A 16,338-nucleotide genomic window follows, 5' to 3' on the forward strand; every position below is an offset into this window, starting at 1 on the left:
GATTGCCAAGAGAAGTAATAAGTAATCTGCATTAGTCTCATGACTAAGATGTAATGGGGTGACTTGCTAACATTTTCAAAGTATATAAAACTAGCTACTGTAGACAGGGTCTCCGATTGTGGTACTTAATGATTGTAATAAATTACATTAATAGTGCAGTTTGAATTTCAGCCGAAGTAGAGAGGTGTATTCAGCAACATGCTTCAAATCAAGATGCCTTTAGTCTAATTTATCTGATGTGCTGGCTCTCCCTGGGTTTCTCTGCAGCAGCCATACTGCCTCAGCTGCTTTAGCAAAACGAGTGGATATTTTTGCTGGTGCCTTCCCAGTTTGTGGGTTTCACCAGCTCAGTCCCACCTGGAAATGAGAGCTGAGCCTGTGGCAGGCAGAACAGGAGGGTTCTGTTCTGGGTCAGGAAGGGTGGCAGATGCTGGGGATGCCGGTGCAGGTGAACAACATGTTCCACTAAATAAGATCAGACCCACTGATTTTTGTCTCCAGACTAAAGATTGACTCAATAAATCGTAATGGCTTCTATAGCACATTATAATGGGTCACACTGAATATCCACATACTAATATCTGTGCACTGCAGAGCGATTCCTCTTCTATTTTTGGCTCTTCATGCTTTGCTTGATTTTTTTCTTGTTATTTTTTAAACCACTGCTAGAGTAAAAAAGGCAGCCCTTGTTGTGTATGTGCACAATTATCAGTGCTAACTAAGCATGAGTGCTGCTGTACTGAAGGGTCATCTGGTAACAATGCTGCATTCTGCAAACAGCTGAAGTGGTACCTGAGCAACTCTTGTTCTCTAAAAGCAAATATTCAAATATCTGATAGGGGTTCAGAGTGGCTTTGAATTTCCTGTGGCATTCCTGCCTGGCTTCTCCCTCTCTCTGCACTTTCAATAACAACTTTCTCCATGTGAGCTCTGTCAGAAATGGTTCATTAGCAGTCATGCGTTTTAAAACAAGAACCTCAGGGAAAAGGTTCCCAAACACCTCTGGCAAAAAAAAAGAGAGATGGTGAATTAGTTGCTTTCTCCTTAAGTTACAGTTCGGGTTATTTCAGGCATCATTTACTTTGTAACCATAGCTTGATGTGTTGAAGGCTGTTCCTTGCAGTCCGGGCACATTTTGGCATTGTTTTTTGGGTACAGGTTGTTCTTGGGGCTCTCCAGAAGTGGCAGCTTCTCGCTGGTGTCACCCAGCTGCTCTGCAGAGACCTGCACAGACTGCAGCATCTCCCTGCCTGCAGAGCCCAGTGCCACTCCCTTCCAGAGAGGGAAGGTGCTAACGGGACACATCCTCGTGGTGGGACTATAGATATAAATATCTAACTCTTTGCAAGAAGAGTTTCATATTGCAAAGGCTTGACAGGATATTTTCTTTATTCCTACAGCCCTGTGCTAGGTAGGGTGTTTCCAGCTGCTTCTCCTGCTTTCTGTATATACCCTACACAAGTCCATGTTTATTTATGTTCCCTGTGACTTTTTTTTTTTTTTTTTAATCTATTTGAATGTGAATGTAGCAGTTGATAAAACACAGCTGGTTTCATGGAACACCCTGAGCCTCCCCAGCCCCCTCCTGGTCCATGCTAACAAGGCTGTACTGTTTATTTATTACTTCTGGTATCATTTCTTTGTTTTAGGATTTTTCCATGCCTTAAATGTGCTTGGATACACTTGTACACCAGTGCTAACAATAGCATGTGGCAACACCTAGTGATAGCACAGCAAAAAGCAGAATAAGTAAGAGTGATTTGTTCTGTGGGTGACTTTCTCCCATGCTGCCACTGCCTTTAGGACACTAATTGGAGAAGATGTTAAATTTCAGACCTAATTGAAATGTGCAGTTTGTAACAGTTTGACTTCTTTAACAAGAAACCCAAACTGATCTTTCAGTTAACCTCATCGTTAATAACTACAAAAAAATTGACAGAGAGTCTCCTATTTAAAGCAAGTGGATTTGTTGTAGGTTAATTTCTCTGAGCTCTCCTTCATTGCCTGTTTTCCTTCCGATCCAGATGCTGCATCCGCAGCCTCCTCCCGGTTGCCTGGATACTCTGAATTTCCTCAAGGCAATTGCTAATCAATGTGCAGTTGCAGCTAGGTGAATCCCACAGACAGCAGCCAGATCTGTCATCTGAATGTGGAAATCTGTAGCAGAATGTGATCTGAGAAGAGAACAGACAAAACACCATGGCAGGAGCTGTGCTCCCAGGAACCGATCCATCCTGTGCTCATCAGACACAAGCACTCTTGCTGGATTAGAGGAACAGAGGCTCTTCTGCTAAAATTAAGGGTCAATTGTTTTGATTCTTCTGCAGTGCAGAGAAGAGGAGCTGAGTCTCAGAAAATAAAACAATTACATTAGTAATTGCATTTCAAGTCTGTGTGTCAAGGCCTTGCTTAATTTTGCTGCTTATCTCTGAGTGTCTTTCCCAAAATACCCATTTGCACCAAGACAGAAAGCTATGAAGTGCTTTTTTAAAACATGAGCTGTTAATGGAGTCCTTGTTAGCACAGAGTGGTCCCTTTGAAGATCAGATGCACCTCTCATGGACACGGAGCCCTCTGTGCTGCACAGAGGCTTTTGAGCTTCTTGGGATTTTTATAATTGCAAAAATTAGACTTTACAAGTAGGCCTCAGTAAATTCAGAACTGCATGAACTCTTCTTGGTCCTTTGCTGAGACACAAATGCACTCCCAGTCCCAGGCATAGACATCTTTCCACCAGAAAGGAGAATAACTGCTGCAGAGCAAACACCCACTGATGAAAGTAACTCAGAGATGTGGTTTGGAACCACGTTCTTCAATTGCTGTAATTGCACCATTAGAATTAATGCTCAAACTCAGGTTTGACCTTGCAGTCAGCTTCTCTGCCTTCTTGCACCTCTCCATATCAGCTCCCTGTCCCCACCCCAGCAGCCTCCATGGTCTTCTCTTCCCTCTCTGCTTTAGTGTCCATTCCACTTTTGAACCTGTTTGATTGTGCCTCTCTTCCTGTGCATTTCTACTCATTCCAGAAAGAGCATCTGGCTGGATGGAGTCCTTTCAGCCCAAATGGACTTGAATTCAGGGGTTTTATGGAATAGATTCATAGATATTTCACTTCAGGGTAGCTAGTTGGTGTATTTTTGTGAATGATATTTTAAATTCCAGGTCACGTAAACGATTTAAGGTGAACTTACTGGCCACAAGGGGAATACTTAATACAAACACTTTGTTATTTGAAATACAAGACAAATTTTGCACTGAGACTTTGTTTCTAAAGCTTAAAAAGAAAGTTCTCTTTACCGACAGCGTGCTTTAATTCAGGACAGGATGGAAGCTGCTGTAGATTGCTTTCATTGATTGTGATCACTGCTTGAATTGGCAGAGCAGGAAGTGTTATGATGATGAGAACTTGTCTTATTGTTGTGATAAGCTGTTACCAAAGTCTAATTACTGGGTGTGATGCTAAAATGTGTAAGCTGCCGACACTTAAAGATAAGGAGATGAAAAGAAACCATCTCATTCCAAATCGCTCTTCTGTTTGGGTTTTTCCACTATTATTGTTATTTTTATGCACTCTCCTGAGAGGTGCTTTAGAGTGCATGGATTAAGTCATGGATTTGGCTGCAGATGCTGCCATCAAACTTCAGCTGTGGTTAAGTAAGTTTTAAGCACCAAGGGACTGAATAAAATAATGGTTAGTGAAAAGTGATGACAAGGGATTCAGTTAATGGTGTGTGCATCTGTGGAGTGAACAGGCTGTTATTAGCTATTAATTCAGGTGCTGTAGGCAGGATCCAAATGTGATTGAGAAGGGGGTAAGGGGTAGAGGCCCAGTTCCCATAGGAATTGGACATGGAAAAGTGCAATTCTTGCCACGCTGGCTGCTTCAGAACTGGCATTTCCACAGAAAAATGGAGAGTTTCCTGCAGTCTTGTCCCAGAAATCGCCATTATTTGGGAGACAGGCTGCTCCTTCCCAGCTCAGAGATGTCCTGTTGGGGTCAGAATCCTCAGAAGTTTTGCAGAGCTTCACCTGAGCTCAGCACCCCGGGGAGTCCTGCCCTAACTGCAGTGCTGACTTCAGAAAACATCTTGGGATCCTCTGGGATGACAGATGCTTGTGTATGCACATGTAACATGCTGTTAATAATTAGAGCTGATTGGATATTCAGTACAAATTACACTGGCTATGAAGTTAGCCCCTTCCTTAGGCTTACAAGTGGCTCACAAAACACTGTTAAAGCCTATTTTTAAATGTATGTTTTTTCATAAACATTGATAGATTTAATTTGAGTGAATAATGTCAAGTCTGAGTGTTGTAGAACTCTTCCTGGGCTGCTCACTGTCAGTTGTTAATGGAGCATGTTTGGATTTCTGAGTCACAGTGTAAATATTTTCTACTTCCAATTTTGAGGATGAAACATGATGTTTGATGATTATTTTTATCAGTCCCCCCTAATAGTGTGTCTGCTCCCACGCCCAGGCCCACATGCCATATCTTCAAAAATAAATGCTTAGAGAAGAGAAATAGGGCTGACTACATCCAGCAAACACGAGGGAAAGACAACATTTCCATTTTCTCTTGTTTTCCATGTCACCTGGAAGCTGTGCTGGAGCGTTCTAAAGATTTTCATCATGAGCTGAGTTATTTCCCCAACCTGTTTGTCCTTGTGTGAATCTGAAGGAAGAGCTCTGATTTTTTTTCGAATATTGACTCAGGCTTAATCTGCCTCCTGTGGTGAAAAAAGAAAAGTTCAGCCCCAGTGGCTACATTTCCCATAAACCCCACACATTCAGAGCTGTGCTCAGTTTCAAATTCATATTTGCTCTTTTTATATGCTCATTTATATTTTCAGGGATCCTCTAAGACAGCACACTGTCTTGATAGAGAGTAATTATTCACTAATGTTAGTACCAACAGCCATGGCTGGTTTGAAAAATGACTAATGATTTCTGTGTAAGAAAACCTGAAATTCTTCAGAGAAGCTTGTTTTTCTGTTGAGGAACAGCTCTCCATGGACTGGTAAGGACTCCAGCTTTGCTGTTGCTAGAGGAACTGAAGAGGAACAAAATTCAAAGATATAATCATACATTTTTCTGTAATTGGAGGAGGGATGGTACCATCTGTGCTTTGTACTTGTCCAGGGGAAATAAAACTCACACTATCAACATCTATATGTCCCCTTCATCCTCTTTGTTGCATCCATCCTAAAAAATCAAAATTTAACCAGTTAAAACAGACCCAAAATAACTTTTGCATGAAATTGTGATGTGCAGTGCTATAAATAAAAGTTACTTTCATGAGTGTGGTGCACACATGACTTTCTCTGCTTAGCAGTTAATATCCTTAGAAAACATTTTTTTTTCCTGGAAAACCAAACAAAGCAACAACCTAAAAAAAAACCCAACAAACCACCAAAAGAACTACACAAAATCTCAGAGTAGTGTTGTTCTTCATGAGAAATGCCAAATAAGATGGGAGCAGGGTTAATTATCTTTTTTTTTTTTTTTTTTGGCCACCTACGTTTGCATTTTCCCTTTGCACCCTCTCTCCCCCGTTCCGCCTCTTTTCCGTATAAAACAGTTCTGCAGTATGTAGAGCATGAGAATTATTTCTCCAGCAGAAACTGCAACCTGCTTGCGGAGCCTCCGTACCCATTAGAGGCTCTTTCCAGAAGAAGTAATTTCCTTCTCCCCATAAATTATGCATCCATGTACATTTAGGATTCTGAGATGATGAGCAGGAGATGAAAGCGTTGCCGCTCCCGTGGAGCTGGATCCGCGCCGCCGTGTACAGGCTGGGGCACACCTTGTTCAGACAAACCTGCACGTGTTGCTGTCCTGCTACTCCAGCTGTGAAAGTGAAGGTGGGAGCTGCTCTGGCTCCTTGGGCCTCAGCTCTGTGAGAAATATTTCTTCACCTCATGGGAGGCAGTGAGGGGGGATGATGACGAGTGTTGCCTAAGTGGTCCTCCCAGATTGACTCTGCCAGTCCATGTCGGGTGATTCCAGCTCCTGGTGTGTCCTGGTGATCTTCCTTCCAGGAGGATCTGCTCCATGATCCTGCCAGGCTCAGAGGTGACACTGGCTGGCCTCTTCCTGGGTCCCCCATTGTTAAGAAATTGTTAAATTTCTTAATGGGTCCCCCATTGTTAAAAATGTCTTTCCTGTTACAGTCAATGGGAATTTCACCAGGCTGCCACCACTCCTCAGATAGGGTGGAAGGTGATGTAGCAACTCCATCCAGATTCTCTCAGGACCTGCAGATGCACTTCATCACTTCCCATGGACCTGTGCACCTTCAGGTTCCTTAGATGGTCTCAAACCCGATTTTCTCCTATAGTGGCTGAGGAAATACGTACTGAAAAATTGAAAAATGGTGCTTTCAGGTTATATATAGCATGTGGAGATCAATGAAGGATGTAAATAAATGTGTGTTTTAGAGAAGACTTTTGCACTGTTGCCACAATTGAACTATATGGAAGGGCATCCTTTGTGTTTTGTCATGTCAGAGCGCATAGGGATGATTTTTAAGTCTACCCTTGGATTCTGAAGATGGCAAATAAAAATTAGCAGGAATTCCTGAAAGAAAAATTTAGAGCGGTTTTATATAAAACTGTTGTATATAACAGATCATTGTGTAAAAATTAGAAGATTCACTTTGCAATAGGTGAACTCTCTGTATCCCTCTGAATTCCTGTAAGGCCCAGTGCTGTGGGAACAGATTCCAGACCTGAGGCTGCTGTGGAGAATTTTAGGGCAAATCAAGCACTGCTGTGGTGTGGAGATGAAGTGAAACAGGACCAGTGAAATACCTCTGTGGTGTTCTGGCATGAGTGAACATGCACTTATTCTGTGTCTCTCCTGTGGTCACTGAAAATGACAGGGAGGCAGCTCAGGCAGTGTGCACTGTTTCCACCACACCTGGTGATGGATTCTGAGCATGTACTGGCATAACCAGGGCTGCACCTGTGTCCCTTCAAGTTTAGCTTTAAGGTCTAGTTCTTCACTTCTACCCAAGTTGACCCAACTGCTGAATTTCCTCTTCGAAGAAAGCAGTGTGGTATCTTCCCATTTCTTTTCATTTCCTTTTCTCTCCTTTGACTAAGTTTTCTTTTAGAGAGAGACTAGTGTTTGCTTTCCAAATGCAACATCCCCCCTAAAAGAACCTGAGTACTAAAGCAGGCCATCGAGCCTTTCATCACTTCTCTTGGTGATAGCAGTCATGAATTTTTTATTTTCTGCAGGGCTCACTCCAGATCTGCCACAGCATTGTGTGGGTGCACACATGTAAAAAGGCTACTAATTGAAATTCAGATGTAACGAGATGAAGTTTTGCTATTCACCATGACTGCCTTTTGTTTTAGCCCATGTATGCTCAGTCCACCTAAACAATACAACCATTGCTTCTCCTTTTAGATTCGACAAGAATAACTAAAAAGGCAAGAAATATTTCTGTGTCTGCTATAGAGATGAAGTGTGCACCCCCAAAAACGGGAATGGCACGTGTTAGCTTCTTTATTTACTTATCTGTGGGGAGGGACGGAAATTTTAATGGAACAGTAAAGAAAATGAAATCGGAAACTTACTGCTGTAAACTGTTCTCTTTTGAAGATGCAAATGTGTCTCTATTGCCTAGGTAACTATTATGGAACGCCGAAGCCTCCAAGCCAGCCCCTCAGTGGGAAAGTGACTTCCACCAATGCTTTGCAAAACCTGCAGTCTGGCTCCAAGCAGTCGACTCCAAAGCGAACCAAGTCTTACAATGATATGCAAAATGCTGGCATAGTGCATGCAGAGAATGAGGAAGAGGATGATGTACCTGAAATGAGCAGTAGCTTCACAGGTAAAGCAAAAATAACGCTGTCCTTCAGTTAGAATGCATGGGGAAGGCTTTGGTATGGTATTTTGAAGAGGGGGTGTTGTTTTTTTTAATGTGTTTTCTGCAGAGCTGTCAATGTCAAACAGAACTGGTCAACACCTGAATGGCAGATGTCCAGGTGTGAACAACCACACAGAGAGCTGTGTCAAAAAGGCCTTGTGGGATTGAACTGGTTGAGACAAAAATGTGGTAAAGTTCAAATCCAGTAATTGCAGAAAGGTTGGAGATGAGTTGAGCTATGGTTGACAGTTACAAACAGTATGAAATTACTCAACCAAGTTTACATTTGCAATTAATTATTACTCCTTCCTAAATATGTTGCTGTCCTTTGTCCTTCCCAGCACGCAGAGCTGCCCATCACATACAATCACTGTCCTGGTCCTCTTCTCCCAGCACATGGAGTGCTGCTATAGCTGCAGGAATGAGATATGAAACATGGGTGCAAGTTCTGTATTTCATGAAGGTCTTGTGTCCTGCTGAGCACAGATCTTGTTCCCACCATGGCTGCCATCAAGCCTTGGCTGAAAGATCACTGGAAACCTTTGCAATCTAAAGTCAAGTGCTGTGCAGGCACATTCATAGCAAAACACTGTTGGGAGATTCACTGAGTTTCCACAGAAATCAACTGGAAGTTTGTGAAGTCTGAGAGGCAAGAGCTCTTCTCCATGCCCCCAGGCCTAGTGTTTGTTAGTGCTTAGAACATTCTTACCTCAGCTCAGTTTCAAGCACTGAATTCATCTTCTGGGCTCCTTTTGAGGCAGGTACTGAGCAAGTATTATCCACACCTTCAAGCCCCTCCCAGCTGCTTGCCATGGGAGCTCCCTGTAACTGGCACCTGGTCATTTGTCCTGTGATCACTTTCCATGAAAATTTTCCTTCCTAGCCTCTGATGAGCCAGAGGATCTGTCCTGCCAGTTCCTACCTGACCATGTCCTGGCTCTAACAGCTGTTTAGAGCTTTAAAAGGATTTAGGCTGAGATTTAGTTTTGGTCCTCTTTGGGCCAAACTGTCAAATGGCTTTTGAGGGTTGTAATCTGTTTGGCTGCTACCTACTACACATTTCCAACTCAAATTGCTTCTAGCCAGCCTAATTTCTCCCAGGTTGGAATTCCTGTCTCTGCTTACCAGCTCATTGACAAAATTTTGCACCGAGGGTGGTTTCTCACATGTTGTGACATGTCAGCAGCCTCAGCCTTCGTCACGGCATCTGATTTTGGCAAGAAGCTGGTGGGAGATCTGTTATTTGATTTCCCTGCTGCCCGTCTCAGTTTGGTGCCCCTGAAGTAGCTTGGGCATCATTTCTCTTCCTTGTTTTCCTTTGCAAGATGAAATACTGGAAAATGCAGCTCATTTGTCACAACGTTATCACACCCTGGCCCCTTGCCTTCATTAAATGGGCACAGAATCAAGAAATTACTTATTTCTCAGATACCAAAGCAATTCCTTATGCTTGTTTCACATGAAAGTGTGTTTGCCATATTAAAATGCTCCTGCTTCCCTAGGAGACCTCTTGGTAACTTGTGCGTTCCAGATTTTGGCATGTTTGTGCTCTCAGTTTTAAGCTGGGGACGATTCTTTCACGCTTCTTTATCTTGTCATCTACCTAAAAATATCAAACTCCAGGAGGGCTGAAAAGCAAGTGCCGAGGGTACTGGTATAGTCTCAATGTTTTTCTTCCCGTTCCTCCCAGTTTGTTATGTTCTTCTCCTTTGGTAATGGCAGCACACAGACTAGAATAATGAAGGAGCTCTTTCCAGGGCTGTGAATTGAGGGTGTCCATGGTCTCTGGTGTGGAGAGCAGGGAGGCTCCTGTCTGTGAGGCCCTTTCAGCCCCTGTCCTTGGGGACCTGGCTGAGGGTGACACTGATCTCTCTGGCTTTCGCTCAGTGTGTTGTCTGTGCAGGTACTGATGTTCTCAGGGACTGTGGAAGTACTGCCATAAATTTTCAACACCTTCAAGAACCAAACAGAGAAAGTCCCTTTGATAGACACAGGGTTAATTTTAGAATTTGTGTGTTGTTCCCAAAACCTCTCTATGGAGGAGTGAGAGCACCAACCTGTTTATTGGGGAGCATTTACAGTGATTAGTGAGGGGAGGGGATGAGCAGCAGTGTTTCATGGATACAGTTCAAAACTGCACAGATACAAGCATCAGAAATATTTCCTTGGAGGGAGAAGGGCCAGATACAGCATGAAATACTCCTGACTGACTTTGACTGGAAGGATACTGTGATGAGCTTTAGAATAAACCTCCTCAGAAAGCAAGAATGGGCACTAGTGAGCAGCATCGTGTGGACACATGGTACAGTGCTGACATTCATTTTAATTTTTAATTTAAAATAACACACTGCACTGAGGATATTCACCATTAGCTTGTTGACTTTGAGCTTCTGGCAACATTTTGCACTTGTAAAATCTCCTCTTTTGATCATGCTTCAAACAAGAAATTATGTCCTCCTAATCCTGTCCCACAATTGGCACGGCAGGAGTGAACCTGTGTAAGCCTGCTTGAAAGCACAGTGAACTCCTCTCCACCAGTGAGCCCTGGCCTCAGACAGCTTGGAGGAATTTGGTACCTCAGCAGGGCCTGTTGGAGCTGATCACAGCTCCTGGTTTGTTTGACCAGGGTCTGGCTGGCAGAGTGTGTGGGCAAGGTGAGCTCACCCTGATTGCACAGACACTGCTGGGGCTCTGCCCTCACCTCATCTGTGGCTGTCTCTCGTGAATTAAAAGGCAAGGAGAGGAAAACTGGCAAGGAGAATAAACCTGGCAGAGCAAACCAGGGAAGGAAAAGACTGGTTCTCACGTTTGTGTGTGTTTGTTCTGCAGCAGAGTCTGGTGACCAGGACGAGCACAACGCACACACCGGGAGAGAGGCAGCCCCAGCGTCCACCATTGAGAGCCACACCCACGTCCCCACCACGGAACCATCTCAGAGCCTCCCTCAATACCTACCTCCTTCTGCCGAGGATAACCTAGGGCCTCTGCCTGAAAACTGGGAGATGGCCTACACGGAGAACGGAGAAGTCTATTTTATAGAGTAAAGCGCTTTTTTTGTTGTTCGGATTCCGTCTCTCTCCCTCTCTTTGGGCATAAGTTAACCTCCGTGGATGCATTTTGTGTGTGTGTGTGTGTGTACGTGCATGTATTAAATATTTAGTGTATACAATTAGGTTGCAGAGCTGTTAGTTCTTTACTGCTTCTGAAGGGGGTTTGCATTTCCTGATTGGATTAATATCCAAATTACTCCTGAGTTCCAGGGCAGTGGGAATTGCTTGTTTTATGAGGGTAGTTACAAAAGCAACACACACTTATAAAATACAGGTCAGTAGTTTTCACGGGTGGCATGAAAGCTCCTAATTGGAAATTCTGGTGCCTGTGTCTGTGCATAATGCAGCAGAGGGGATTCCTCCAGTCCTGTGCACAGGCAGCAGAGACAGGGATGGACTTTGTGTGTTGTCTCTCTGTCACACCAAAGGGGCCAGTTGTAGCAATGTTCTCCAGTGGTTTACAAAAGGTACAGCTCTGTTCAGGGTGGGCACAGCAAGTTTGGAACACCATTACCCCAAGCTCTGCAGTCTTTGCCTAAGAGCTGTTTGCTGTCAGCAATTTTATGATGATATTGATTTTTTTCATGCCATACATAATAGTCTCAAATTATACTTGTCTAAATTTATTGAGGTAGGAGTAACTTATAAAATAGGACCTGTTAGTGTAAGCGATGTCTTGCACAGAGTTTAGCTAGACATTAACACTCAATTAGCCTTTGAAACTCAAACCCTTAGCTGCCAAGTAGAAGAGGGGTTGAGGAATTGATTTTGGATTTGATGGTCTGTTTAATTCACTTGTGGAAACTCTACCAGAAGCCAATGCCCAGTCACTGCAGAAGAACTTCCTCTGCTAATTAGCCCTCTCTCCTGCGGAGAGTTGTGCTGGGTCAGGGTGTGAGTGCAGCAGTCCCGCCTCATCATCTGGAGAGGAGACTTTTGGACAGGGCCAGGGAAAGGTCCAAGAGCATCCCTTGGCTGCCAAGTATCCCTTGCTAGTGGCAAGGGACCACAGGAGAGAAGATTGCCAGAAGATCTGAGGATCTGGGATGACTGAGGGCACTGCAGCAGCCTTTCTTCAGCTGGAACATGGCTGCTCTAAAAAAGGCCATTTTCCAGGACACTCTTAGTTACCTGAAGAGGCTCCAGCAGTCCCTGAGTGTAAGACAAGGTCGAGAAGGCAGAATGCAAATTCTCATCAGATGAAACCAAGATGTGTACATTACCCTGAGCACGGCTTTCTGCCCCTCACTGTGTCCTCAGGGTGCCTCGTTATTTGAGTACTCTCTGGCCTTTATATAGAACAGCCTAATAGCCTATTCAGCCTGCCATTTTCCTCCTTGGAGGAGGACAGATGATGAGTAGTAAATGCTGCCCAAGCAGTTGGTTGCTGATCTTTCTGACCCCACAGGGGCCCCTCCTGTCCTTCCTTACAGATGCTTCCACTGGGGGTTCTGCTGCCACCACCAATTTCCCCAAACCCACTCCCATGGCGGCTGTGTGTGTGTTCTCTGAACATTGCAGGACTGTAGCAGCTCTAAGTAATTTGCCAGGAAAATCCTGCATGTGCTGGGGAAACACAGCCTGTGGACATAGGCCTGTGTGATGTGAAGCTCTGGTAGCAGCACCCACTCCCTCCCTGCAGTGTGGTTTGAGGATACCTTCACATGGGGCTGATTTTGTGCATGAACCTATTGGTGTGGATGCAGCACTGAATGGCTGCAGCTCTGTTTATTCTGAGGAAACCCTGAACCTAGAAACCATTTAGTTTGATTTGTATCAAATTAAGAAAGTGGACTAATGAGCAGTGTGGACCCAAGCTAGCTCAGATGTCTGTTCCAGCCTCTGTGGTGCTTTGGGTGTCAAGTCAGGGTGCTGAGGGGAGCAGCATGAGCTCCTTGCACAGTGTTGGTCCAGTGGGGCCAGGGCTGTGTGTCAGATCACCAATCCTGATGTAGCTGGAGCAATTTGGTTCTTGAGATAAGTTTCTCTGGTGCTTTAAATTTTCATTGCACAGCATATCCCAGTCCCCTGTTATCTGTGCATGTTACAGGTCTAACACAATCATTTCCACCTCAGAGTGTGATCTGAGAGGTGTTTAGCTAAATTTTCTGTGCCTCAGCAAACTACTCTGTCGTGAGCCTTTGGTTAGAGAGTACAAAATTGCAAGAAATATGCAAATATTCTATTGCTCTCCTCCCACCGCCCTCCTTCTCAGCTAGACTGCAGACTTGCTTATAAATAAGATGGCAAACCCCCTCTGCTTTATTTTTGTTAATTTGCCTGACTTGCTGAATTTCTGCCATTCAGTTTTCCAGGTGCCGATTAATTGCCCTGAGGCACACACAAGGATTAAACATGTTTGCTCATCCTGCCTTGGGAGGGCTGGGAAGTAGGATGTGTAAAACAAGGACCTCTTATTTACTCACTCAGGTCCTGGCCCCTTTCCATCCAGTCCAATACAAGTTTGCTGGTTGGTTGTTAGTTCCTCAGGGATCGTGGCCCTCATTACACAGCCCTCATGAGACTGTTGTGAGGCTCAGGTTCAGTTTGTAAACCTCTTTGAGACCTTGAAGGAGAAGTAAATAGCATTAATACGGTATTGAAACTTAAAACTGTTAAGCAGTGTTAAAGGCTAAGCTAGATAAGGGATACCTCAGGGACTGGAGGGATATCTTAGCAGGTTGTGTCTAAGATGACACCAGGTTGTAGAAGAATATTACCAGATTGCCTGCTTATGCAAATGAAATTATGGGAGAAAATAACTTCTAGAAAAATGTGTTTTAAGCCTGTTTACTATGCAATCTTCACCGCTGGGACTGGCATCATGAGGCTGTCAGGGGACTTGTGGAAAGGAAGAGTTGAAAGTAAAGCTGTTCAACTTCCATCAAAGGCTTAAACTGAACATTTTTATTTGTGTAATTATAAAGTTTTCAATCAAAACCTTTTTTGATTAATGCTTGGGTCAACTCTAGACATGTCAAAGGTCTTTTGCAGGAACAAAGCTCACTGCATAATTTAGTGAGGTGGGTGTCTCACCTCTGCCTTCAGCTCAGAGACAGCTCTTGGAATTAAAAACAAGCCACCAAAGGCAAAAATTTGGAAATAAATATTATAATATTGCAGCATTCACATGCCCCTTTCCAGTCAGGAGTGCTGATTTGTATACTTTCACTTGTTACCTTTGCGTTTTCAATGCCAAAGTTCTTGTGATTTGGTCGACCAGTTTGTACAACATCAAATCGTAGTGCTGTTTCTTTGAATCAAGAGTATACTTTCAGGTCTGTTGAATACTAAAGAGGATATACACTTTATTGTCACGGATACTTCAACTCTGCTTTATTAACAAAGGTCATATTTCCATTTTTGGTTTCCAGCCATAACACAAAAACAACATCTTGGCTAGATCCACGGTGCCTGAACAAACAGCAGAAGCCTCTAGAAGAATGTGAAGATGATGGTAAGAGAGTGAAAATAGTGACATAATATTGTGTTTGGTCCATTCCTAGGTGGCTTTTTTCCTTCTCCTTCTCTCTTTCTAATAACTCGTATTCAGAAAGACTTTCAAAAATTTAAAAAAGATTTATTAGTAAGTACAAAGAGACAATATCCATTATGTTGTAAAACCGCTGTGAATGTAAAGCAGCCATTGAAGTGCCAGATCATTTAATAAAAATCAGGGAGGTGCTACAAGTAAGAGGCCTCTGTTTTTGCAAAGGCATTTGAAAAGTCACTGGTGCTGAACAAGACTCAAAGCTGTCTGACATGTTTGCTTGTATCTCTGTGTGGGAGGGAGTGACTGAGTCTCTGCGTGCTCCGCTGTGTTCAGCGTCAACTGCCTGCTTCACATGGGTTGGAAGAGTTATGTTGTTATTTCCTTGTTTGAGCAGAAATAACTCAATTGCTTCACTTCTTCTGTTAAATGCTGACAGTCTGCACGGTGTTGTGATTGCTGGAACAAATTCCATTTCAAAGTGTAGCTTTCTGACACTGAAAATTTGCTCTAAGATTTGGTATTCCTTGAGATGTTGGAAATGCAAGCCACTGTCTGATTTAGAGCAGCCAAATGCAGGACTGTTAATGCAGGCCCTTCCTGTTCTCCTTTAGGAGATGCTGGTAGAAAAAAACGAATTATGAAAATAACTTAAAAGTTTGGGAAAACCTGTGAGGGAATTTTGGTCCACTGACCGAGAAAGGTGATGGTATTGAAATACATAATCTTGGCTAATACAGTACTGTCATGGCAGACAGTTCTTTAAAGTGGAAGGGCTTCCTTCATCAGTGTTGGTGCTGTCCATGTAAAGTCAGTTTTCAAAATATGGTGAACCTCCTGCTGGTGTCAGTCATCTTAGTAAAAATCACAATTTTATTTCAGAAAAGTCAATCCCTTTTCACTGTTAAGTTCAACTCTGGCCTCCAGAACTGCTGTTAATTGTTTTTACGCATGTAGTTTTTCAACCTCTCCTCTCTTTCACCTGTGAGATTTTGCAGGGTGTGAGAATTCACCTCTGCAGTCTAGGCTGCTGATGAAGCAGGTCACCACCTTCCCAGTGCACAGTGGAGGATACCCTCAAACCACAGGGATGTGCCAGGCCAGGAGCAGCCAGTGCCTCAAGGCCACAGAGGGTGACTGAGCTCCTCTGTTACACAGTTTTAAGTCTCCTTGCAGAAGGGAAAGTCTTTCTCTTGTCCTCTTAGCAATTATAGAGCAAACAGTGGAATAATTTGTTTAATTTGGAATAGAAGCATACAGCTGGTATTATTGTATTTCATTGAGTTCATAATTTTAGAGAGCAGTGGCATCTTTGTTTATCAACTCCTTAAAATCAGCTAATTTCATCTTCCCACGCACTCCTTCACTTCATTCACCAAGTTGCTCATTAATGGATATTTTTAACATTCAATAGTTAAACCAGTTGCTTCATAGTTACAGCAGAGCTCTGCACTGCTTTGCTTGGCTGCTCTAATCTTGCTTAGCACGTAAGAATAATTATGTTTCAAATAACAAAGAGGAGAGAAGGTTAGTTTTGCTTCATCACAGAAGCTGGACATTTTTTGGCAAGGGTCAGTCACTGTCGTTCTATAAAAGTCAGTGGATGACTCCTCTGTTTTGTTTGGTGTGTGTGCATGTGAGTTGCCAGGCTCATCCCACCCTCTTTATGGATTTTATAAATGTTAGATATTGTTTCAGATTTGTTTGGGTGCAGTTGCCTTGTGCTTTTGCTCCATCAGGATATGTGTCCCTAACGAAGTTTTTGCTTGTTTCCCGTTGTTTAGGCTATCAAAGGAAATTGCAATTTATATTTCACACTAATGGTTCCAAACAACTGCTTTGATAGAATATTTTACAAAGAGGTCATGGAAGTGGTTTTTTGGGTCTCCAGATGTTGCAACCCTACATCTTCTGGTTGCT

At 43.3% G+C, this 16,338-nt stretch overlaps 1 protein-coding gene across 26 annotated transcripts in view; it reads left to right on the forward strand.

The window, feature by feature from the left end:
- The window catches only part of MAGI1 (membrane associated guanylate kinase, WW and PDZ domain containing 1), a 336,522-nt gene that overhangs the window by 252,267 nt on the left and 67,917 nt on the right, over positions 1-16,338 (forward strand). For all 26 annotated transcript variants that reach the window (XM_066327249.1, XM_066327242.1, XM_066327243.1 and 23 more), the window contains exons 4-6: positions 7,636-7,842; positions 10,708-10,918; positions 14,303-14,385. In XM_066327249.1, the coding sequence (XP_066183346.1) occupies positions 7,636-7,842; positions 10,708-10,918; positions 14,303-14,385 (501 nt within the window). The remainder of the gene's footprint in view (positions 1-7,635; positions 7,843-10,707; positions 10,919-14,302; positions 14,386-16,338) is intronic.

Source organism: Sylvia atricapilla, chromosome 11, assembly GCF_009819655.1.
Source record: "Sylvia atricapilla isolate bSylAtr1 chromosome 11, bSylAtr1.pri, whole genome shotgun sequence".
NCBI lineage: Eukaryota > Metazoa > Chordata > Aves > Passeriformes > Sylviidae > Sylvia > Sylvia atricapilla.